Source organism: Neolamprologus multifasciatus, chromosome 23 (genome assembly GCF_963576455.1).
Source record: "Neolamprologus multifasciatus chromosome 23, fNeoMul1.2, whole genome shotgun sequence".
NCBI classification, from domain to species: domain Eukaryota; kingdom Metazoa; phylum Chordata; class Actinopteri; order Cichliformes; family Cichlidae; genus Neolamprologus; species Neolamprologus multifasciatus.
Window position 1 is genome coordinate 1,482,130 of NC_140460.1, and position 25,344 is coordinate 1,507,473.

The 25,344-nt window shown below is 42.4% G+C and overlaps 1 protein-coding gene and 1 long non-coding RNA gene across 2 annotated transcripts in view; both read right to left on the minus strand.

Annotated features, from left to right (window-relative positions):
- The window catches only part of xpr1a (xenotropic and polytropic retrovirus receptor 1a), a 100,144-nt gene that overhangs the window by 24,155 nt on the left and 50,645 nt on the right, over positions 1–25,344 (minus strand). The window contains exons 3-11 of the mRNA XM_085150217.1: positions 15,359–15,460; positions 10,859–11,079; positions 10,603–10,752; positions 10,436–10,519; positions 7,462–7,543; positions 7,198–7,385; positions 6,902–7,081; positions 1,804–1,972; positions 1,089–1,289 (exon numbers count right to left, since the gene is read on the minus strand). Of these exons, the coding sequence (XP_085006343.1) occupies positions 1,089–1,289; positions 1,804–1,972; positions 6,902–7,081; positions 7,198–7,385; positions 7,462–7,543; positions 10,436–10,519; positions 10,603–10,752; positions 10,859–11,079; positions 15,359–15,460 (1,377 nt within the window). The remainder of the gene's footprint in view (positions 1–1,088; positions 1,290–1,803; positions 1,973–6,901; positions 7,082–7,197; positions 7,386–7,461; positions 7,544–10,435; positions 10,520–10,602; positions 10,753–10,858; positions 11,080–15,358; positions 15,461–25,344) is intronic.
- LOC146490638 (uncharacterized) overlaps positions 16,118–25,344 on the minus strand; it is a 52,444-nt gene continuing 43,217 nt past the window's right edge. The window contains exon 2 of the long non-coding RNA XR_014872214.1: positions 16,118–16,566. This is a non-coding gene — a long non-coding RNA (uncharacterized LOC146490638). The remainder of the gene's footprint in view (positions 16,567–25,344) is intronic.

Here is a 25,344-nt window from a genome sequence, read left to right on the forward strand (position 1 = left end):
CAAAAGATCTGCTCAACAGGCAGTTTCCTCAACCATTTATTCAACGTCCGTGTCTGTGGAGCCGTCTTCCCACCCTCCTCCTTCACTTAACCAGCGATCAGCCTTGGCCTCCATTATCATGCTGGATGAAAGACGGCTTCATACAGAATAACACATGAAGGGAGGCCATTAGTCTAAGGGTACACAGGCTTCAGACAGAGGAGGAAGGAGGATATGGTTTAATGGACGCCTTTCCTACTGAGACGGAAGAAAAATAAAAGGTCTGTCTGTCTTCTGGTTCATTCAGTATCACTGACGGTCAGCTTAGGAAGCAAACGCACTGATTTAAATTTAAATCGAAAGAGAAAAAAGCCGAGAAATAGCATTTAATGATTTAAAAGGTTGCAGATGAAGTTTCCTCGCTGGCATTTTGCTGGAAAATAAATATATCGGCAAGCAAAATGCCAGCAAGGGTTTAAATAGAAAAGCTTTGAAAGGAGACGTGTGAACAAATATCTGCGATGGAGACGGGAAATGCAAAGCTGCGTGCTAAAGAGATGCTTTCACTGCCCGAGCGTCTCTGAACACGAATTCCTTTGTGATTTGGCTTCTGAATCAGAATCATTTTAATAATTTCAGGGTAATTATGAAGCTGTTACGGAGAGAGTGACTCGACTGTTAATGCTAACCGCTCGCTTTTTACATCCAACCTGCTGGTAATTTCAAATCTCTGCTTTTTCTTTTTAAATCCACGACTTTCACCAGTCTGCTGCCTCTCCTCTGTCTGACCTCCTGAACCGAGAGCAGAGCCTTGCTTATACACAGCTGTGTTTGACAGACCTCTCTTTGTAAAGCTCCAGGCATGGAAACCAAGGCCAGCTTCTAGCATTTGCGCTCAAGGTCACCTCTGCTCTTTGAGTACACACATTTTAGCCTTCTGTGTGGAGCTGAAATGTTCCTGTAATACACGAAACACACGGAAACTGTCGACTCTTCAGCTCGCGTTGGTTCCTCTTTGATTCAAACCACTGCAAATGACATAAGCTGTTATATAACGTCTGCCCAGCTGATAGCTCAGCGTACACATGCTTATCAGTCCCGTCTCCTACCTTCGTGTGTGGCGTAGAGGGCGGCAAAGGTGACAACAAAGAAGGTGGTAGAATATTTCCCGGCGTTCACCAGGTGCGGGAAGGCCCTCTTTGTGTCACGGTAACGCCTCAAGCACTGGATGAAACGCAGCCAAGCGGGCAGACACTGGATGATGGCACGGAGACCGTAGGAGTAGCTGTGGCACACGAACTCTCGGGAACCTGCAACGATATAAAACAGAGTACTGTTCACTCCGGTGTGTGGAGATCAGGGAGAAATGAAGTCCTGTGGACACATTCTGCCAGCGTGATGATGTCACAGTCGTGCAAAATGCAGTCACAAAACTCTCCAAGGGCGTGAACTTGTGAAGATCGCCTCTTCTTTCACTCTACAACAATTTCCTCTCCATGTTACCCTTTGCACTACGCACTCATCATTATGAGAGTCACATGATGCCCTCTGTGTGACCCAACACTTACTTTCCATTAGCTCCATGTTAATTGGCACACGGAGGCCAAGATATCACTCGAGTAGACGGCGATTAAAATGTCATATTGTCTCACAGGAAATCTCAACAGTGTGTCACATTAGATGCAGAACAAATAGCATGATAACCCTGATCTGTCCATCCAGTAGCTACACCAGGCTCGTCCCTGTGCAACCAAAGGGCTTAAACATACAGACAGTGTTTTTATGTTTCTGCTGTGCATGCAAAAGCAGAGCATAACGCCTCACCTCCAAAGTCGGGTAACAGGCCCTTGCTGTTGCTCCACTGCAGCTCGAAGATGTAGAAGCAGAAGAGATATTCCAGGTCCATGAGAGTAAACACCAGAGAGTTGAGCTGATCGGCCAGCCAGAAGTCTGCAAACTCCACCCGATGAAACGGCGCAGTGAAAACACGAAACTGAAGAATGAAAAGACGGAAAACAGAAAATGTGGAACAAAAACCTGAAAAATGCTTCTTGCATTTCAGAAAACTCCCCAGCTGACCTCCCTGCAACAACCTTTACCTGGGACGTCACGCTGGAATTACCCCGAGTCTGCGCTTCATCGCTGAGACTGAATTAGCCAACAAATTATTTGTGTGCAAATCCTGCAGTACTTTACGAGGGAAGTGCAAAGCCGCAACGCAATGGGATAAAGCCTCCGGTCTACCTTATCAGCACGCCACAGGACGCTCTAATGAGTCATGCTTTTGTGCCCGTGCACGTGAATTTGTGTATTTGCGTGCCACTAATTCTTAGTGAACACAAACACATGAAAGGAGCTTGCTGTGCTCTGCAGCCTGCTTCTACGGCCGTGTTATTTGGGATATGACTTTGGCGGGGGTTCAGTTATTGACCACGCTTTGTAAAATGATACAACCCTGCTCGACTTTTTCCATTTCACCCCACCCGCGGCTACATCTGACATTCAGGAGCGACTGCACACACCCTCCCAAACCCCACATGCTCTTTATTCACTACAAATGTCAAACAGTATTGATATTTTTGTTTTTGCACATATTAGCTGATTTCTTTTAACCCGTCAGTCAAAGTCAGTATCGATCGAGTGGCCATCTCACTCATAGCCACTCCATGTGTTGTTGTCTAAAGGCTGAGCCTGCTGCACTCATGGTTGCGTCTTCATTTCTTGAGCAAACACTTGTAATTCAGCTGCTAGCTCTGCAATTTGTCCTGCAATGAAATCTTATCCTGTTTGTCATCAGAGGCCACACGCACACCTGACACGGATACATGTGATCTCATTACTAGTAAGAAAACACACAGTTTACTCCAATGAAACAATAATCCGACACTTCATATCTATTCTAATCCTATGCTGCCATTACGAGTGTGCAGGACCAATCAAGAGCGAGACTGACTGTGAAGCCGAATCAGAGGAGGAGGAGGGCTGAGGACTGCGGGGAGCTGCGAAAGAAGGGACACGGATACGAGCAGGGGGTCTTCTGCTGATGCTGGGGGACAGGTGGGGAGAAGGAGGGAGGATGAGGGGCTGAAGGAGAAGTGGAAGAAGAGGAGGAGGGAAAGGAGGAGCTCTGGGCATCAACATACTGATAGATCTATGCCTGTAATGATTGCACAGTCACAGCCTCCACCTCCCCAGAGACAAGCTGCATTCTATTATCCCTCACCCCCTGCCCTACACACACACACACACACACACACAGGCCCCTATCACAGCTTAGACAAAGGACAGAGTAACACAGGAGGGCTTTGTAAAGACGAGGTTTGAGATGGATATCTGAATTGTACCTGCTTCATTGTGTGAGATAGAGACGCGTGCACACATGTGCGCAGACACATTTAAATCGCAGGCAGTGTTGGGAAGGTTACTTTTAAAATGTATTCCATTACAGATTACAGATTACATGCCCCAAAATGTATTCTGTAACGTATTCCGTTACGTTACTCAATGAGAGTAACGTATTCTGAATACTTTGGATTACTTAATATATTATCATGCTGTTTACAACTACATGAATGTACTATTGCTGTGATTTATTACTGTTACTGAAGGTCCGCGGCTCCGAACCGTAGTAAAGGGACCTCTGGCTAATACGGTGGGTTCTGTGTCGGGCTCGTAGCTGAAAACTAGCTTTACTTTGTTGTCTGGGTCAACTTTGCTAGCAGAGACAGAGAGAGGCGTTGAAAGGCTGCTCCAACGGGACTTATTGTTTTTGGAGGAAAACACGAACACGGTGTACAGTCGAGTCTTAATAGCTTACTTACAACTGGGCTCGTCAGGCTCTCTTCTTGGCTGCAGTGGTTATTATTATATTTACATGCTTCCAGCTCCCGTTTTTGCTCGATGACAGCTCGTACTTTTCCTTTTTCTCCCTCCCTCGCTCACAGACACATAACGTGTATGGCAGTCCATTCTCCCTGCAGCACGGACTACACTGCCTATGATGCTACATTCTTTAGAGCTATACCTGTAGCATTCTGCCTGTTAGCTTAGCTGATGCTACATTCTTTAGAGCTATACCTGTAGCATTCTGCCTGTTAGCTTAGCTGATGCTACATTCTTTAGAGCTATACCTGTAGCATTCTGCCTATTAGCTTAGCTGATGCTACATTCTTTAGAGCTATACCTGTAGCATTCTGCCTATTAGCTTAGCTGATGCTACATTCTTTAGAGCTATACCTGTAGCATTCTGCCTATTAGCTTAGTTGATGCTACATTCTTTAGAGCTATACCTGTAGCATTCTGCCTATTAGCTTAGCACAACAACAACAAAAAGGCCTCTCTCACCCAGGAAACACATCACCCTGTAACCATGGCAACCGTAACGCTGCCGCCTGGAACAACAGAACGTAGCTGTCAAACAAAACCCAAACAGTCCTGACCCGCCACAATATGAAACAGGGAAGTACCGCCGTGTAATCCATTTATTTCAACAAAGCAACTGTATTCTAAATACCACCTTTTTAAACGGTAACTGTAACGGAATACAGTTACTCATATTTTGTATTTTAAATACGTAACGGCGGTACATGTATTCCGTTACTCCCCAACACTGATCGCAGGTTAATAAAATAGAAAATGCTAGAAAAGCAGACACAGCTCAGAAACTAATTTCTAATAGATTTTTCTTTGTTTTTATTTTTATCTTTGTTGCGTTTGGATAATAATGCCAAAATAACACAGGAACAAAATTAATTACACTTCGTGCTTGCTACTGTATGCTCTCTACATGTCCTCACTGGTGTTTATGGGGTTTATTGAAAGTATGAGAATATTTTTTCTCTTCAGGACTTCAAACGTCTGCGTAATAAACCGTCTGTTTGCCACGGTTGTGTCTTTCTCTCCGACACTGACAGCCTTCATTCCTCAGCACACACACAGAGCAGGGGTCTTACACCATCTCGTCGTGTGTGCACTGGGTTCGTGTTGTTAAAGCAGTCCGTATCAGCTGCTGTGTCACAGCTGTAAATATCTGTTACTGGACTTGCAGGAACCCTGACTGTTGGGAGCATGCATCCAGTTTGAATTACAGACTTTTCAGCAAAATACTCAGTGACTCAACACACAACTCCCTTTAGTAAGTATGGTAGGTGGTATCTTACTATAATACACCAAATCTCTGTCTGCCTGTGCATTTGTTTCTTTGTCTGCAAACTCCTCCCACGCAGTCAGGAGTTAAGCAACCAAACACTGAGAGAACACCGCTCAGAAAAATGTGTGGCAATGAAAGGAAATCTACTGTGGGCTGAATTCAAGACAACCCAAAAATCTAAGTGAAAACTGACGAGGCAGGTTTGTCGAGTTTGGTCAAATTTCAGCCCCCGTGTGCTTTTATGCATGTCTGACAATGTCAGGACATGATGGTGTCCTGATCACTGAGATCCTGGACAGTTTGAGCTGGGAGCATCGGATGGATGGAAACACAATGTCCCTGAGGCGATCTATTGGATTTAAGTCGAGAGAGCGCGGGGCCAGTCAATGCTATCAGTTCCTTCGTTCTCCAGGAACTGCCTGGATGTTGTGCCCCAGGAGGAACCCAGGAGCCACTGCACCAGCGCAGGGTCTGACGATGGCTCCAAGGATTTCATCCCGATACCTGACAGCCGTCCATGTGCCTGATGCTGGCAGCAGTGACATTCACCCCAGCTAAAGGCAAAACTACAGCAAAACAGGAAAAACTGTCTGAGGCGCCCACCTGTACAATCGTTCCTGTCTCATTGGTGCCCCTCTTAGGCTACGTTCACACTGCAGGCGAAAGCGCATCAAATCTGATTTTTCTGACCCTCTGCGACCCATATCCCATCATGGTGTGACAGTGTGAACGGCACAAATCCGATATTTTCAAATCCGATCTGGGTCACTTTCGTATGTGGTTCTGAATCCGATACATATCTGATGTTTTAGAAAGCGACTGCTGTTTGATGGTCACGTCGCATTAAATCCGTCTTTTACGTCACCGACACAAGACAGACGCCAATTTATCAGCGCCGGAGAAGACATCGTGAACGCTTCCTGGCCATCCGGTGAAACTGTTGGGAAGACAACGTTGGAGAAACGTGAACATTTTATTTGTGCTGTATAATCTGCAGATTCTGACAGAAATCTGCAACTATCCTTTGAAGCAGCGCTCCTCTAAAACAGCAATAAGGATCATTATTTTGTTATTTACATTATTATGTAAATAACAAAATAACTTAAAGCAAAAATTGGGAAACGTGAAGTCCGAAGTCTTTACATTAAGGCCAACAGTCAAACAATACTGTTGCTCTGGGTCTAAACAGAGCGCGTTGTGTGTGACGTCTTCTTTTGCGCATGCGGCCGCTTTGAGCGTTCACACTAGAGCGCGTTTGCTGTCACATTTTATTTGTAGTGTGAACGAGCAGACAAAAAAATCGGATTTGATCAAAAAATCTGAATTGAGCATTAAGACCTGCAGAGTGAACGTAGCCTTATTAACAACCTCTGCTACTTAAGTGACTAGATCGATGCCCACGGGTTTATTTGACTCTGATTTATACTTTAGCTTTTTTTTGAGCTGTATATAGTGATGTCATCACAGACCCTGGCAACCACTTAGCAACCTGGAGCTGTTTTTTGCCTTTCTGAACCTACAACACCTTATGCAGTCTATCATTTTAGTTTCCTAACAATTGCATCTCATTTATTTCCACAAAATTTGAATCATACCTGCCCACAAACCACCTAGCAACAGGCTAAAATGACCCTTTCAGGCATATAAACATCATCTCTCACCCCTATTTGTTTACTTTTCTCATTGTGATTAAGCATATCAGTGTGCAATACTCTAGCATGGGCATGGACTAGTTACATTAAAGGAGCATTTCCAGTAAACGAGTTAACCGACCAGCAATTTGAGGAGCCAGAAACGTGATTTGTAGTAGCAGGTCTTGAAGGGGTTGATGAGGAAGAGCACCATGAAGCCGTAAAGGATGAGAGGGTTGGCCTGCATGGGGATGTAAGTGTACTGCGAGTAGAGACAGGAGAGGATGCTGAGACACCACAACACGCCCAGGAAACCAGCAATCTGCAGCACAGGAAGGAAAAATAGCATTAAAAGACACATGATCAGCATTAACCCAAAAATCTGAATAAATTCAATTTTCCAGGACCTTCTATAAGACGAAACATCTTTTTTCTCACCTCAAACAGGTGTTGGTGTGAGAGGTTGTTTCGTGGATTGATCTCAAAGATGAGCACGTGGTTGACTCCAGCCTGTCTCCATCCATAGGTGTTGATGCCCAACAGGAAGAGGAACTGGATCAACAGGAAACCGCCCCGATAGATGCGCACCATAGGCCAGACGTTCTCCGAGCGGAAGAACACGGCACCTAAACAAACCACAGCATGTTTACTGCTTCATAAAGATGAACTATGACGCCGGGGAAAACAACAACTTAGACTTACCAGTGATGACGAAGCAGATGGCGAGAATGATGAAGAAGCCGCAGTAGAGACCCACGCGAAAGGTCGTCCAGGCCAAAGCGGGCTGAACCAGGCAGACGGGAATAAACTGGATTAATGTGACGACTCGCACTAACACGTCCAAAGACGCCGAGCATTCATGTGGTGTCATTCAGACAAAACGTCATGCAGCAAAACCAATTTCCTGCCTTTTACCTGCTTGTAAGCATAAATACATCACACACATGCATACAGAGCTCACATGTTACACACTTTAAACCAGACGTGACAGTAATTAATGCCGGAGCAAAAGATGCATTGGAGAGCTTGTTTTCCCCCTGAATGATATCCCGTCTGTTCAACAGAGTCGAGGCACTTATAAAATCAATACTGAAGGCTCGGATGGTTTCCTTTGTCTTTTTCACCCCGCTGGCTTTATTTCTCTTGCTTTTAAAAACTGGAATTCTTTGCTTTTAATTGTATTTTTTTATAGTTTAAATGCAAAAATGTTGCATGCTGGGATATTCTTCAGCAAGCATTTCAACATTTGTTCTTCATCTGCAACAGTACAGTTACAGAACAGGAGGTTTAAGTGTGAGAAGCACATTTAGCAGCAGCTTTTGACTTAAGTAATGAAGCTTCTGTCCAAGTTCAATAAAGATGATCTATAATTGATGATGATCTCTCATTTATACAGTTTTATATACAAGGCGATACTTGGGTTGCTGCCTTCTTATCTATGTTCGCCTGCTTGTAATGAAACATGCTGGTCGGTATTCTCTTCGTCTGCATGGTTACTTGTTGCTTTTGCCCGAACTGAACCTGGTAAAAGAGCTTTTGTCCATTCAGCACCGTCGGCTTGGAACAAACTGCAGAAGGAAAATGACTGAATTCATTTCATTAAGTGCTTTTAAATCGAAACTATGAATCCTTGAGGCCAAGTCCATAACATGCAACTGTTTCAATTAGATTGATTGTCATTTTAACTGATTTTTATTTATTTATTTATTTGTTTTTATTTGAATTTTATTGAATTTTATTTGTATTCTTTCACTTATTGTTGCATGTGTGTTGCTGCTGCCTGTGTTTGAGTCATTTCTGTAACTGTGACACACCTGCTGCTGCCTATCTTGGCCAGGTCTCCCTTGAAAAAGAGGTTTTTAACCTCAATGGGATCTTCCTGGTTAAATAAAGGTTAATAATAGTAATAATTAGGGATGCACCGATACCGATACTGGTATCGGGGCCGATACTGTAAAATGTGTGTGTACTCATACTCGTAAAAGTTAACCGATACCATGAACCGATACCAACTTATTTCATTAATCAGAGGGTGGCTTGTCATTTCTGTTGTAGTTTTTTAGATCGGCCACTAGGGGGCCAATTATTATTTTATTTATTATTTATTTTATAATTTTTTATATTTTATTATTTATTTTATAATTATTATTTTGTTTGTTTGTTTACAATATGGACACTCTGCAATAATTTAAAAGTTTATTTTATTCGCAAACCTAATTTGTATTTATTTTATTCCAAACAGAAGTGTTTATTTATTATTCTGAAAGCTCGAGACAGTGCCAATAGTTCAGTGACATTTTGTAAAATTACAATGTGGAGACTCTGCAATAATTTAACAGAAGTGCTTATTTTTCACTTGAAATTTTTTTGTGGTCATTTTTATTAAGATTTTATTTTTTATCGGCAGAGAATAAAATAAAACCTGTCTTCCAATTCATTGCGTTTGTGTGTGTGTGTGTGTGTGTGTGGTAGAAGTATCGGTTTTTGTACTCTGTATCGGCAAGTACTCAGATCCAAGTATCGGTATCGTATCGGTTTGAAAAAATTGGTATCGTTGCATCCCTAATAATAATAAATAATCACTGATTGACCTGCTTTCCTTGAAATTCAGGCTGTTAGTCTATTCTTCACGTCCACAAACTCAACACTGACATTATTACTCTGGTTTGATTATTTTCTTGCCCCATCTTCAGTCTCTGTTCTGCAAACATCACTGATCTTCTGCCATCTGGACTCTCGTTCGTGCTATCCTCTCCCACCTGTCCTAACCTCCAACTTCACCTTCAGCATCGACACTCGGGGGATCCTGTTCTAATCACTGTTGTTGCTGCGACTCTGCTATGATGGTTCATTGGAGAGCTCAGAAAATCAAATCCCTTAAGTCAATAAATAATGTTCAGTTTTTCTAAATGATCTCTCCTTATTGAACTGCCTTAATTATTTAAGACTCGACTCAACAGGGTCTGGAAACATTCCTCAGAGATCTTGGTCTATATTGACAGTTGATGCATATTTGCCGTCTATATCCAGTTAAATCACATTCCAAAGGTGTTCTGATGGACTGAGATCCAGTGACTGTGGAGGCCATGAAGATGAGGACACTGCGGTCATAGAGGGATGGACATGGCCAGCAAGAATACTCAGGTAGGCTGGAGCTACCATAGTAACCCCCACACTATTACACCACCAGCACCAGCCTGAACTGAGGATACAAGCATGGCTGCATCCTTTCACGTCTCCTTGCATCCTGTCCAGCAGTCCCAGTCTTGTCTGGTTGTGGTGAGATTGTGTGAACTTTAACCTCAGCAGCTGTTCTGGTCTTACGCTGTAGCCATCTGCTTCGAGGTTTGGCATGTGTGCTCAGAGATGCTCTTCTGCACAACTTGGTTGTGTTATTGTTGCCTTCAGCCTGTCAGCTCAAAGCAGTCTGTTTATTCTCCTCCGATTTCTAACATCAACAAGGCATTTTAGCCCAGATATTATCTGTAGTACCAGATCAGTAAACTCTACACATGGCTGTGCAGGAAAATCCCAGCAGAGCAGCAATTTTGGAAATACTCAGCCTAGCCTGTGTGGTACAAACAACTACGCCATCAGAGTGACTTCCTTCACCTGTTCATACAGCTGATTGTGTATGAACAGGTGTGTTTCCAGTGTAATCAGCTGTGATTCTGACCTGAGCTGCCCCCAGAGGAGGAACTCTCAGCCTCTTCATGGCCCTTTGACGGTCGCCTCCCTCCAGCTCTGTGGTCACCAGGGTCTGGACACAAAAACAACCATTCGTGTCAGACATGTTCGTTTTTTCTACACATGTAGTAAAGTCCACGTGTGGCAGGCAGGCACCTCCGTCTCAGTAATGAGCTGTGTGATCTTCTTGCAGGTGTAGAAAGGTGCCACCTCCACATGAGCCACGCGCCAGTCCGCCCCGCGGGACGTATCCAGGATCTTGTCATGTTTCTTCAGGATCTTACGGAAACCAGTGAAGTTCAGGTTCTGTGGGAGACAAGAAGAAACCAGCAGCTACAGACGACACCAGACTGGAAAGGAGATGTAGTGTGATCAACCTCTCGTGATCTGAGTGTGCAGATGCACTAAAAACCTGGTAGTTCTGAAGCAGGATGAGGCTGAGGTAGAACTCGCTGAAGGCTAGCTTCAGGTCTTTGATGTTGTGGTGTTTGCAGCGCTCCTCCTGCGACAGGTGGAACCTGGTCTTGCGTTTCCGCAGACCGGGCGAAGCATTGCTCTCTCGCTGAGCGTCCAGTGAAGACTGCAGCTCGTTCTGCAGCGTCGCAAATCGTCTCTGGGCCTCCGCAAGCTTTTCTGCAGACGGACAAGGAAAGGATGTCACATACATCTCACACACTGTGCTGTGGACACACACACGTTTACACGTTTACACTTGCACAGCACAACTTCCAGTTTATCTACTGTTAAGCGTGTTGATTGTTATTATAGCCACTGTGTATTTGCACATATTATAATGAATATTATACATTTTAGAGGATGTTTAGAGTAATACAAAAATAATAAAAGCACTAATAAGCCCAGCGGAGCTGTTAAACAACAGGTTGTTGGTTTGCTTGGACTTTTATTTTGGAAATCTTAATATTCTTCCTGCATTTGCATAAACATTTACTTTGGTCATTTGCTGCTTAACCTCGATATTGTTAAAATGCAAAAAACTGCTGCAGCAAATAACAATAAAAATGATTATGCATTCTTTATTTCTGCTTGTTCCAGGAAGCAGAAGCATGGAGACTCTCAGGCTGACCTGTGAATGCTGCAGACTGAGGAACCATTATGTGGGTCAGAGACAGGTTAATACAGCCAGAGAGACAGAATGAGAGGAGGGGTAATCACACGCTGCTTGGACAGCAACCTGCATTTCATTAACTTCTCCTGCAGTTAACTCACTTTTCCAACAAGCAGCTCTCATTTTCCTCCTGCTCTTCGTTTAAATGTTGAATGACTGGTTCTTATGCGGCGCTTTGTCTGCTTTCTGTCTCGCGTACACAGCACGTCGAATGCATCGTGAGCAACTCGGGGTTCAGCAACTTGCTCAAGGACACTTGGGATGCAGACCGGAGTACCCAGGGATCCACCAGCCTTCTGATTAGCAGATGACCTGCTCTATATGCTGAAGCACAGCCACCCGAAACAGATCAGAATAACTAATCATTTGTGCTGCTCTGATGTGAAGCGGTGTTTGGTGTCCTCCCAAACCTACAAGCTTCTTTTCAAAGCCACCTACTTTCTGTGGCAGGCCAACAAGACCTGCAGCCCCCTCTTTTCCCCCTCTTTTTTGCTGTTTCCTGCTCCGTTCACATGGTAGTATTTCTTGTTTGTGTGCAAACATACATTTTCCTGCATCCGGCTGGTTTGTGGAACAACCTGTTTCAACTAATCATTTATAAATGAAGCCAGTTTCTTCTCATTTAACTTCCTGTTTTCTTTATTTTCTTCAATGTATTTGAATAAAACTCTGTTTCAAACTGAAAATAGAAGTAAAGCTAACATCTGTTTATCGTTGTTTGCATGTAGATGGCAGCTTAGTGGCCTGGTTTCCATCACATCCTCATGCTCGTCATTCCAAAAGTAGAATGACACAATTTCTTTGTTGACATAAACAATGTTTTCAGGGTATATTACTACAACCCTGAGTATTTCTTTTTCTACACAAGAGTGGAACCCGCCCGATAAAGATTTTTCCTCTTTATGCTAGTCGATGTCACATCGGTGCCTCGTGGGGAAGCAAAAACTTTGCTTCGACATCCAAACTCGCAGTAATCCCTCAGCAGGCACAGAAGCATACGAACCAACGCTCCGTTTAATGCTCGTGAGAAAGTCAGACTGCCTTGAGGTCAAGAGTGCAGCGTCACGTCAGAAGATGTGGCTGGACAGCTCATCTGTGTGGGGCTAATGAAGCTGAAGGAGACAGGTGTTGGTTGGTTTAGGTTTCAGCGGCGTTGGCTTTACTGTGGCGGTGTTTTCAAACACCTTTTGTTCTTTCTCAGCTTCCAGAAAGTGACAGGGTGAAATCCTATCAGCCGCAAACAGCATTTCTTCATTTCTTTTTGTTGTGTATTTAATCCACGATGATGAAAGTGTTGTTGTCCAACAGACTGGACTCTAGCGCTTTGCAGGATGGCTGTGAGAGGTCAGGGACCCTCAGTCGAGGCAAGTGTCTTATGTAAAGTCAGCACACAATTTATCTCCTCCTGTGTGTGGAAGATAAACAGGACATGTTGATGTTTTCATGCACAGCATTAACCAACCTCGGAGCTGCTGAGGACTCACTGACTCACTATTGTAACCGTGATGTGACTCATGTCACACTGAGACGATGACACCGAAATGACTGTTTTCTTCTGTTATTCAGTCCTTCACTGACAGACAATAACATGCAATTTTTGTTTTTTTTAAAAGGCATTACTGAGCTCTATCAACAGGCACCAACCTGCTAATTATAAAGTAGAGGTAGGCAGATTGATCTACATATTGATAGTATCAATACCAACGCTGGTATTAGTATATGGGTATACTAGCGTGATCGATCGATACTTTCTATCCTCTAAGTTTCGTTCGCAGCCCAGTTTTATTAAATGATTCTTTTTTTCTTGTTTAATGAGAAAAAAGACCTCAGACTTGCACTATGAAAAATGTGTGTTTTATTTATAGGCAGTGTTGGTCAAGTTACTTGAAAAAAGTAATCAGTAACTAATTACTGATTATTTCCCCCAAAAAGTAATACCGTTACTTTACTGATTACTTATTTTTAAAAGTAATTAATTACTTAGTTACTTAGTTACTTTTTAAAACACAATTTACAACCTGAATAGGTGATAAAGTGATAGATCTTTCAGCCCAATTCTACTTTTTCTGCATAATCATCATACAAAATGTAATCAAATGGAAAAGTCTCTTTTTAAAACTTGTTTTATTAGTTTTAATCTTTTAACTTTATGCATCAAGCAAAAATTAAATTATCTGCAACATTCTCTGACTGGAAGAAATTAGTTTAACATTTAAACCTATTTTCTGCACATTCCAGCTCATAAAATAAAATATTTTTTGTGTTTACACTCAGTCTTTCAAATAGATGCAAGTAAAACACAGCAGAAAATAAATAAAGTCAAAGACTAGCGGTCCTGTTGCTCTATTTTCACCTGTAAAGCAGGAGTGGGGTAGGCGGAGGGTTACCCTGGTGCAGGTGTGCAGCGGTCAGTGGAAGAATCCGCGAGTTTCTCTGTGAGTTTCCCATTACGTCGTAGCTACTCGGTGCTTGCTCGGAAGTTTAGGGTTTTTTCGCTGTAAAAAGAAGTTTTCTTCCCACGCACAACGGACACTAATGTTTTTGTCACTTTTTATGGAATCAAACTCAAAGTAAGGTCAGTACTTCCACGCTTTAAACGCTGCACGCTCATACTCTCTCTGCACTCGATATATGATCCATTGTTGATCTGCACACAGCTGTTGTCACGAACGTCGCACTCGCTTACGTCACTGTCATGAGACATTCTCGCAAAAAATCACGGTTTTAGTAACGCAGTAATGCAGCGTTCCTACGGGAAAGTAACGGTAATCTAATTACTGTTTTTGCAATAGTAATCCCTTACTTTACTTGTTACTTGAAAAAAGTAATCAGATTACAGTAACGCGTTACCCATCTCTGTTTATAGGTGACATCACATTTAAACAACAGAACTGAACCCAAACGGCAGTTTAAGTTTCAAAATTTGTAGCGTTTTCTCTCATTATTGTAGAAAGTGAAAATCACGATGGTTGGTGGTCATTTAAATATGTTGATGATGATTTCTCTCATCAAACCGTGACACCGCGGCGTCCTCTATAAGCTGCCTTTGGTAACAGCAACGCTCTGAGAAAAATCAAGACATTCAAAGTTGGTTCAGCTTCATGGTAACGAGGTCCAAAGTGATTTATACCACGTCTGTTTGCTGCTCTCGCCATCAGTCTGCCAGAAACACCCCATCATCACGAGCTGGGACAATCTTCCCGGTCAGCCTTGGCCGGCCGTTGACTCAGCAAGTCTGCAGTTTCATTAACGGCCTCCAGGGGAAGCACGGTCTGCTGTTAGATAACATCACTTCACTCAGAGTGGAGCTCAGGACCTTCTGGTACCAGAATACCAGAATATATTATGGCTTCCATCTCATGTTACACAGTGCACACATTCCCCGCTTCACTTCCTGAAATACACACAGGCAGGCCGGCTCTGAAACGCGACTACCGCTGGCCATGTCTGAACTCAGCACAGAGTAAATAAACAGTGTGAATTATGCAAAAATGCTAAGAAGTAAATGAGGATACAGCTGATAGGACTCTTTACATAATTACATGCAATATGTGATTATAGAAGACAGGTTAAAGCATTGATTTGTGATCAGTTCCAGAGCTCGTTCAAAGATGGAAGTATTGTTTTTAAATGAAGTTAAGGCGATATTGCTTAACATTGATTTTTCTAAATTTGCCACCATGAAATTTCTTCAGTTATTCTTCTGAGACGGCCTCTTGTAATTGACTTGATTTAATATAATCTCCGTCAATTATTGTCTCGAGAGTAAGTGAAGTAAATAAATACCTGAATAGAAAGTATTGATTTTCAGAAGCTCCTTCTCACAGGTCTGGAAAAACCTCTCCTCAAACTTAGCGTAGTATCTCTTCACCGTGTCTTCATCTGTGACTGTTAAAAGAAAGAAAGAAACGATGGTTATTAACAGTGGGGAGTGTGTTTACTGCAGCATTCAGCTAAATTAGCAGGTTATCATTTGTGGGACTCCCACTCCACTCGTACACAAATCCACAGCTGCCAAAGCAATCAGAGCAATTGAGACTAATTTAATAGTCGACGCGTCGTTTGAAGCTTTGTAAGATCACAAAAGACGCAGGAATAAGTAGCAGGATTTAAGAGTGTAATGACGGACTGAAACAGAAGATGGCAGCACTGCATGTACAAGGATGCCAGCTGCCGTTAAACCCCGAAGAAGAAGAAGCTGTGTCCCAGAATTCATAGCGCAGCCCAGCTCAGTTTCCAACAATGGCGGCAGCTAGTTAGTTTTAATATTACTCTTATTATTCTTTCTGGGTCACAAAATAAACGTTTAACATATTTTCAGGCGAGAATGTAGCTGTGTAAACCTCAAATATCTGCTCAGTTTATCAAGACACCACATATTTTCAAAAGCGCTCCGACGTTTTCGGAGACGTCTGTTACCCACTAGCTCGATAGCTAGCCGGGGGCTAGGCTCACTAGAGCCGTGAGAACACCGGACTCCCGGTAAATCGTCTTAAAACCCACCGCCGTCTTTCGCTACTCAGGTTAAACATGATATATAAGTCACTTAGATAACTTAAAAATGTTATTGTTTGGCTTTTTTTTTTTTAGTATTTTATTTGTTCCTGAGTAAATCGGTTTGGCTGAGATTAAAGTTATAGTTTTTACACAGCTGAATAAACGTCAAGCAGACAGCTGATTATCAGAAGTGTGAGATGCTCGAGAATTTACTCCGGTGTCCTGTTATATTTTAGATAGCAAGGAGTTTATTAAACTTCACTGAAACAATCTGCAAATGTCATTAAAATTTAATAAACTATCATCTTGTCTTTATTTTTAGTTAGCACATACCTTAAACACTTAAAGCTGTAAGCTAATGATAGTTATATAAGAGCAGATGCTGCTGGTGCAATAATCTGTACGTTTTACGTCCAATGGATGATGATCTGATTAGTCGACTAATTGCAAAGATAATTGGTGACTAGTCGACTATCAAAATAATCGTTTGTGGCAGCCTTAAATAGCTGCCATCTATGTTTATCAGTGACTGGGTGATTTAGCCAACTGGCTAATCCTCCAAAAACACCACGTATCCTTTAAGGGTTCATCAGCGACGAGGCAAACAGACGTCCATTCAGAGCTACAATTAGATCAACAGCTTCCTCCTGTCTCTCCACTGTCTGACAAAACCCTGCATGTCTTTTTCAGGACCAGCCAATTCAATCAGCATTGATGCTCCGTCTCAAATGATCCTCTGCCTCATTCACAGCAGGCTACCCAACACCTGACAGAGCTTAAATGCAGCCGAAGGCCAGTTACTGCACACGCACACACGTGCGCTTACATCTGCAGCGCATGTCCTAAACACTGCTTTAAATTCATCATCAGGTCGTTACTGAAATGATGTTCAAACCCTCAGACAGCCTTTATTCATCAGCGGGTAGCACTGCATGTTTGATTTGACAGCTGTTTTTATGCTGGATGCCCTTCCTGACATGACCCCAAAGGAATTATTATCTCTCCCAGGAATGAAGCAGGAAACTATGGAGCTCCTCAGTGTGACAATAATAATAATAAACAGGTTTCGGATACATTCAGAGAGTCGGACTTGTTCCATAAATATTTGACTGAGCTCAACTCTGTCTGTCATGTTCAAAACAGCAAAATGAAAAAGGTCATTTTAAGTGGAACAAAGAGAAATGTAGGTTTGCTGGATAAAGCAGCTTTTCTGTCAGATCCACCGGTTACACAACTCTGTAAACACAAGCTAATATATAGAGTAAGCTAGGCTGCAGGTGGCATGTGGACAGGCTTTCTATTGGCTGCAGTAATAACAAAGAAAGCCGCAGGCAGCAGCCTGTCGATATCACCACACACACACACACACACAGCAGTGTATGAAACTGTGAAGGTGAAACAATCTTCGACAGAAGTTTTAAAGTCCGTTTTACAAGAAAAATAAATGGAAAAACTGCCCCACACACAAAGATAATCAATGGTTAATTAAAAGGTTATTCGACAGGTGAGAATATGAATATCTGTAAAATTACAAATCCTCTGAAGCACCAGAGAGGAACATCTGCTGACAAAATAGCGTCCATGTTAGCAAAAACGTCGCGTGTAAAAGAAGTTCTAACTAAAAACCTCCAAACCAGATCATCATGACATCATAACTGCATCCGGTTTATTTATGAACGAATATGCAGATTTCATGCACTGTAGTTTGCAGGGGAGGAGAAAGTGACCAGATTATGGTACAGACTGAGGTACAGGAAGTATAATTGCAAAATAAGACAATATTTATGTTACAGAGGAAGTTAAGTATGAACAGTGGAGACCAGAAGAATAGAAAACATCGACTAAATCTACTAAAGAACAAATGAAAGGTGGACAGAAGAAGAGTGACTTAAAAAGAAGCAGATGGTTTCCAGTCTGTCTCATCACTCAGGTCCAGTTGCAGCTCAGGTAGCTCAGCACCTGCAGGCTGATGGGGTCACTGAGTAGATGGATGGATGCTGACCAATCGGCTGGCTGGTATTAGCAGCTTAGCTGAGCGACTGAGTACCTTGCCAGCGTGCTATGGCACAATGACTAATGATCCAACTCACTCCTTCACTTAGAGCTGCAGGCGAGCAGCGAACTGAGCTGTAATGTAATTCAAAGTAAAAGGTTGGCCTGCTAATGAACACTTTGCATGGAAGAGCACTAAAGGAGGGAGACACAGTAAAGCAGTTAGTGACCTGTGAATCATTCAGCATGATTACCAAATATAACCAAATATATATAAAACCATTCAATCATGAAAAATTCAAAACCTTTTCTTAAAAATAAACTCCAACAAGACCTTTTTATGTGAACCAGTTTGTACAGAAGACTTAAGAATCTGCAAAACTCCAAACTGGCGTCACCTAAGAGCAGCGGTCTCCAACCTTTTTTGCGCCACGGACCGGTTTATGCCCGACAATATTTTCACGGACCGGCCTTTAAGGTGTCGCGGATAAATACAACAAAATAAAACTAGTACCGGTACCGAAAAAAAGAAGATTTATTCATAACACACGTGAAAAGACCCAGGAAAACCGAGTAAACGATAAAACCGATAAAAACCCTGAAAACTATACATTTCACACCTGAGCCTCAACTCTCGCGGCCCGGTACCAAACGACTCACGGACCAGTACCGGTCTGAGGCCCGGGGGTTGGGGACCGCTGACTTAAGAGACAAAATATTTTGCCGTGTTTTTATAAAAATACGAATACGTTTGATGTCGACCTTCCCGTGGTGCTCAGTAAAGGGCAGGTGAATGTCAGGAACGTTACCTGTGATTCTGATGAATGAAAGAAGAACATTTGTTTCTTTAATCAGCGTGTCGAGCACTAAATCACATGTTCAGACACATTTTGGGTGAAGCCCACATATACTGTGAAATGTTCTCCACCCTGGATTCTGACTAACAGAGCGAGCGTGGTAGTGGGAGAGGAGCTGTGCTGCATGAAAGTGTAGATGTGAGGGCAGCTCTCAGGTAGGAGATGGGCTATGAAATGACCTTTGCTTTCTGCTAAGCTAGCACACACAGACTCTCTTTATGCTGATGCATTTGAGGTGTTGTGATGTGTAGGAACAAAGGCAACAGCAGGAGCAGGGTTCATCTTTGATTGCGTCCTCACAGCTGTGCTTCACTAACAGGCTGCTGCTGCTGCTGCTGCAGGGATCCTGGCACCTAGCTCCTCTCAAACCCACACTCCATCTTTATTAGCATACATGAGCACCGTTTACACCTCACGGTTACATTTCACGTGCTTCACGTGTCACTGCTGAAGAAACGCAATGAAACCTAATTATGGGAACATTTGAAAGTCATACAACGACTGCGGCGCGTTGCGCATCTTTGATTTAATCAGTGCTGTCAGTGTTCATGTTAATGTCTCTGTCAGCGACACAGTGTGGGTGCTCTCATTATCTCGTAGCTGAGATGGCTTCACAAGCTTTCACTACACGAATAAGAAGCTTCACGAAAGTTTAAAGTAAGAAATAAAAAGTGTTATCAAACTTTAGGTAAGTTGTGCTCCAATCATATGCATGTATTCATCAGTTAAGCATCATTCTGCCTGTTTTATAATTTCCTGTTTTTGTGGAGCATTGGCCCTCTGTGACACCTGCAGGACAGGTGCACCCCTCTCCACCCGTCTTCCAGCGGGCGCCACAATGTCCACTGTAATCCTGGCTGTGTTTGTGTCCCGCTGAGCACTGTGTGCATTACTTCTGTCCACACACCTCAGGTCTCAGCAATAAACACAACTGTCTTCTGTTTTTGTAGAACTGAACGGGACCTTCAGAGGATTTGTGAGGACATTGAGTCAGTAATTAAGACGTTTATATACCCGACCAATCACCACAGAAAATTTACAGCAGCCGTGCTTCTCGTTTCGCTCGCGGCTACATGACGACTATTTTTCTAGGCTGTAATTTATCCAAAGCTGGAGAAAAATCAATATATGGTTTGATTAGATTTACGAACATTTAACAGCTGTAAAACACGAGCGCTGACTCGGTGCTCTCAGCAGCAACGAGGCCCAAATTTATTTTTCTCAGCCTTGAGTGAAAATGCACAGAAAACAAACAATAAACCTCAACAACAGACAGTGCTGTGCAAAAGTCTTGAGCCAACCACCATGTTTTTTACTATATTTTGCTTCCAAAGGGTCAGAAGTTTTTGTTTCAGCCGAGCACTGATAGTCTTCAGTCCTGTACCTGGAATATTTATTTCTTTAAGATACAAACCTATGTAGCAGCTGACAGACAACTTAGCAAAGAACCAATTTTAAATTGTATCTTTTGAGACTTTTTAAAGTAACAATGTGTCAAAAAAATGAATTTAAAAATCAGTGGTAACAAGTTTTATGGAGTGATGAAGGCAAATGTTTTTGGTTCAGATCACTGTGTACGGAGGACGTCAGGAGAAGGGTCCAACACTGAGTGTAAACCACAGCCTGTGTCACGCTTTGGGGATCTTTTTCCCAAACTGATGGAATTATGCACGACCATCACCATGACAACGATCCCAAACACAGTGAGGCAGTAAAAGCAAACCTGCACAGGAAACACAAAATTAAACACTCAGTCATGGATTGGTCTCCACAGAACCCAAACCACAACAACACTGAAGCGGTGTGTGATCATAGGATGGAACAAAAGGCAGCAAACATCCAAAGAAGAGCTTTGAATGTCCTTCAAGAAGAAAGCTTCCCTAACAGAGCTCAGGCTGTGTTGAAGAATAAAGGTGGACCTGTTTTTGGCCTGCACACTGTATCTCCACGAATGTTTGCACATTGTAATAAATCGCTGCACATACTTCCCATTTTCAAGAGATTAAAGTCTGTTGATCACTAGGGGTGGGGAAAAATGGATACTGTGTAGTATGGTGATATTTTGTTTGCTAATAATGTATGGATACAGGGACAGCAGAAATCGATACTTTGTTACAAAAAGGTTTTTGTGCTCTGACTTCAGAGCATGTTGATCCTTTTTCTGAGCAAGAATCCTGACATTCCTTCACTGTCCAAATGTGTTTAATAAACATGACAGTTTACTTATTTTAATTTAAGACATGTTTTATTTTAATTAAGTTTAAAACTTTTTTATTTAATGTAAAATTATATTTTGTTTTAATTGACTTTCAAATTCTTCAGTTGCTGAAGGGGCTGCATAGTTTTCATAAACTGCATAGTTCAGAATAGCTATAATTGTACCAGATGGTTGATTCAGTTAAGTTGGACTAGACTGTAATACAAACCGTTCAGTTTGTCAACAATCAAACTGAAATGAGAGAAAGACTGAGTGTGAGACTTTGATATTAGAGAAAATGAATATTGATAAAGTTTACCTTTATGTACAGAATCTGAATATCGCAAAATATTTTAAAAAATTGCAATAATATCGTATCGTGGGATGTATGGTGATTCCCACCTCTATTGATCACACAATGTAAGAAGGAAGTTGACTTTGTTTGTCCTTATTTTGGACTTGATCAACTTCTTTAAAGAAAACACACAGGAAAGCCGAAAAAACAGGCAATTTGTATAAACTGTTCCCAGGTTTTCAGGACCAAAGGTCTTGATTTTAAATATTTTCCCAGTTTGTAGTTTAAAATAAAAAACAATCATATGTGTATATAATCAATTTCTAATCAGAGAAAATGAAGCAACCCAACTCATTTTGTGTTGCTGTCTCAGCCACAGAGGAACGACTGAGTTTGTGTGTGTTCGACAGACGTTGATACAACACGCCGTTAGAACAGCAGATCCAGTCCAGCATGTTGTGTTGATTCACCGGCTTCACGCTTTCAGACAAAGAATTGTGCTGGTAGCTAGAAAAACAACTCTTGACCTGCAGTATTCCCCGGGCGGTGTACAGAAGGCAGCCCCCCCCCCCCCCTCGCCGCTAACCCCTTCTTCTGTAGACTGTATAAATAAATGATGAGACAGCTTCCCCACAACCCTACCACACTCACCCCTGAAACACTTCACACATGCACACACACACACACACACTCCCCACCCCCAACCTCTTATATTCCCATAGAGGCGTTCTGTGACGCGACTCCGTACCAGCATATAAATCCTTCATGGAGCCTCTAACTCGCCGCCCATGAGCAAGATTTGGAGACAAGAACAGGAATACACCCACACATCAACTCTTTATATATTTGTTGATTTATTTTTCAGTTCAGACAATTTTTATTTTCCTTTACGCTGTCGCACGCTTCATGTAGACGACTGACCGGTGTTCATGTCAGGAGGACATCGTCTCTCATCTCTCATAACTCCCCCAAAACAAACACATGAACCTCTCCACACGCCGATTCTATGTCCTTCTTTTTAAGGTCCATTTATCTCATTTAACGACACCTCGCTCTGCAATATCCACTATATTCTGATAGCATTGCTGCCAGGGGAGCTGAAAAGGCCATTACATTATGATTGCTGCTGTATTAGCTCCACTTATCTCTTCCCTGCAAGCGCACAGGTGTAAATCCTGAACAAAGAGAAAGACAAACTGAGCTATAAAAGCAAAGAGACTCGACTTAACTCAGATCAGATATTAATCTAGGGAGACAAAAAGACTGGGTTCACATAAACAACTTCAGCATCCTCTAGTGCCAGGCTGTAAGGAGGAAACACAACAGTAAAACCAGCCCGACACCCCCACCCCTCCACCTCCCTTCCCCCATCGCGCCTTTTTTTCTCACTTATTCCCATTCAGCCCTGCAGCCACAATTAATTCTACCAATCATCTCTCTCATCGAGGCCAGGGGAGCATTAAGAATGCACACTCACCGGGCGAGACTGCCAGCGAGGGAGGACCGGAGGAAGGGTGAGGAACCGCAGCAGCTCCGAGTTTATTGTGTACTATTTATACTGGCAGACTGCAAGCTAAGCAGCTCGCTAAAAAATGAAATAGACCCATGTAGAGTAGTGAGTACGATGTGACAGAGACAAACACACTCGACACATTCTGCAAAGTGTTAATATCTTTGTCTTGGTGTGCGAGAGAAACAAATGAGGCACATGTGACGAGTAAATTACCAACAGCCAAGTGACAAGAGGGAAAGAGTGCAAGCAAGAGGCCAGATGGGGTGTGAGGTGATCTTTGGACCTGAGAGAGAAGACAAAACATCCAAAAAATGATGGAAAATGATGAGAAAACTATACTGGGCAGACGAGCAGAGACAGGCCAAGAGAGGGGGGGGGGACACGGGTGTGAATGAACTCTAAAGGCAGGATTTTAAAGAAGGTAGGTTTAAAGTTTGAATCTATCTTTAAGGTTCTTCTAAGTGTTTATGAAGAGTTTGATATCTTCAGGGTGGAAGCTGGAGCATCTTACGGCTCTGAAGCTGGAAGAGAGACACACACATCTGCATTTAATCAGATTACACAGGCTTGAATCAAATATCAACTATAACCACTTTATGAGGAAAGCAGCAGCAATAATTTGAATTATTAGAGTTGAGGAAAGCAAATTTAAAACTGCCATTAAAGTGTAAGTTTAAGTACGTCTGCAGTCAAACTCACTGTTGCATTTTGTAAACATGCAGCGATTCTCATTTCTTTGTCTTGAGCCAGGAAAATGGGAAATACCTGCAGCGATTTATTCAAACGGACATGGAAACAGAAAATGAACCAAAAACAGAGTTTTGTATGATTCCAACAAGCGTGCATGTTTGCTGGCTTTTGTTCTGATATCTATCAGGATGATCCCACGCTGCTTCGGTGATGTTGAGGTCTGGTGAGGCCGATCTATGACTGTGGCGTTCCCCTGTGTGTGTTTTTCTAGCCAGGATTGTTTTTATTCATGTTCATGATCATTGGCGCTTTACTTCATAGGCCTGACGACTGTAATCGTCTCTATTTTGGCATCAGCCGGGCTCTGCTCGCTCGTCTTCAGCTAGTTCAGAATGAGGCAGCCCGACTCTTGACAGGCGCTCGTAAGCACGGCCATATTTCTCCAGTCTTGGCTCGTTTACACTGGTTTCCAGTACGTTGTAGAATTGATTTTAAGTCTCTAAATGGATTAGCTCCGTCATACCTCTCTGATCTTTTAACTAAAATACTGCAAACAGATCTCTCTGGTCAGCTGATAAGTTGCTTCTGGTTGTCCCTGTCAGCAGGATCCAGGGGAGACCGGTCTGCCTCTTCATACTAGGATCTCTCCAACACTCGACGTTTATAAATCCCGTCTGAAAACACATTTTTACTCTGCAGCTTTTAATTGTGACTGAGTTTGTTTTATTCACTGTGTGTGTTTGTTCTACTTTTTACTTTTGTTACTATGTACTAGGGGTGGGAAAAAATGGATACTGTGTAGCATCGTGATATTTTGTTTGCTAATAATGTATCGATACAGGGACAGCAGAAATTGATATTGATAATGATGCAGATTATATGGCAGCAATAAAAGAATTTCTGTATCTCCACAACAGTTTTATGCCTGTCAAATGTTTTTCTCTTACCAGTTTTCTTTAGATTCAGCTAAAGAAAAGAAGGACAGCAGTAAAATGCCCAAATAAACAATTTTAAAATGTGTTCTTTTGTAATTATCTATGTGTAGATACATCACTGGTTCATTGTTAAGCATCTTAACAAACAACAAAAGCATTTGATTGAAAATGGTCAAGGAAACAGACTGAAAAAGTGAGCAAAAGAATTAACCCTCATAAACTCATGCTCAAGACCAAGTCTGGCGTCTTGGGGCCAAAATACAAAGAAACAAGTCTTGATGGATTCTCAATCATCCAGGTAAGTAAATCTCTAAAAGTTTTGGAGGCAAAGAAATAATGTGACTCGAGACTTTTAGTGCTGTAGCTTGTAGAGCTAGTGGTGTGTTGGATCTGTCCAAGGTACTGATGCTGGAGAAGAAATGAGCTCAAAATGCCTCAAAACAAACAAACAAGCCCGTCGTAGAAACAGAACAGACAGAGTGGAAGGTTCAAGACAGAGAAACTTTTACTTGTCAATCAAACTGTGTAATTAGGAGAGTACAAAAGATGCAGAGAAGTTTGGCTGTGTAGCAATTACCCCAGCGAGTCCCTAAACAAGACAAAATGCTACGACAGGCTGATGGACGCACGCTAACAGGCAAAGTTTCTGAGAACAACACGAACTGGGTCACGTTTGTTTTACAGGCTGAGTTTTGTCCATAATTTGTCCTTCGTATATAAAAAAGAGAACTAACAAGAAACAATGTAACTAAACTCCTAATGCATGACATAAACCCTTGTTTTTTCACTACATTTG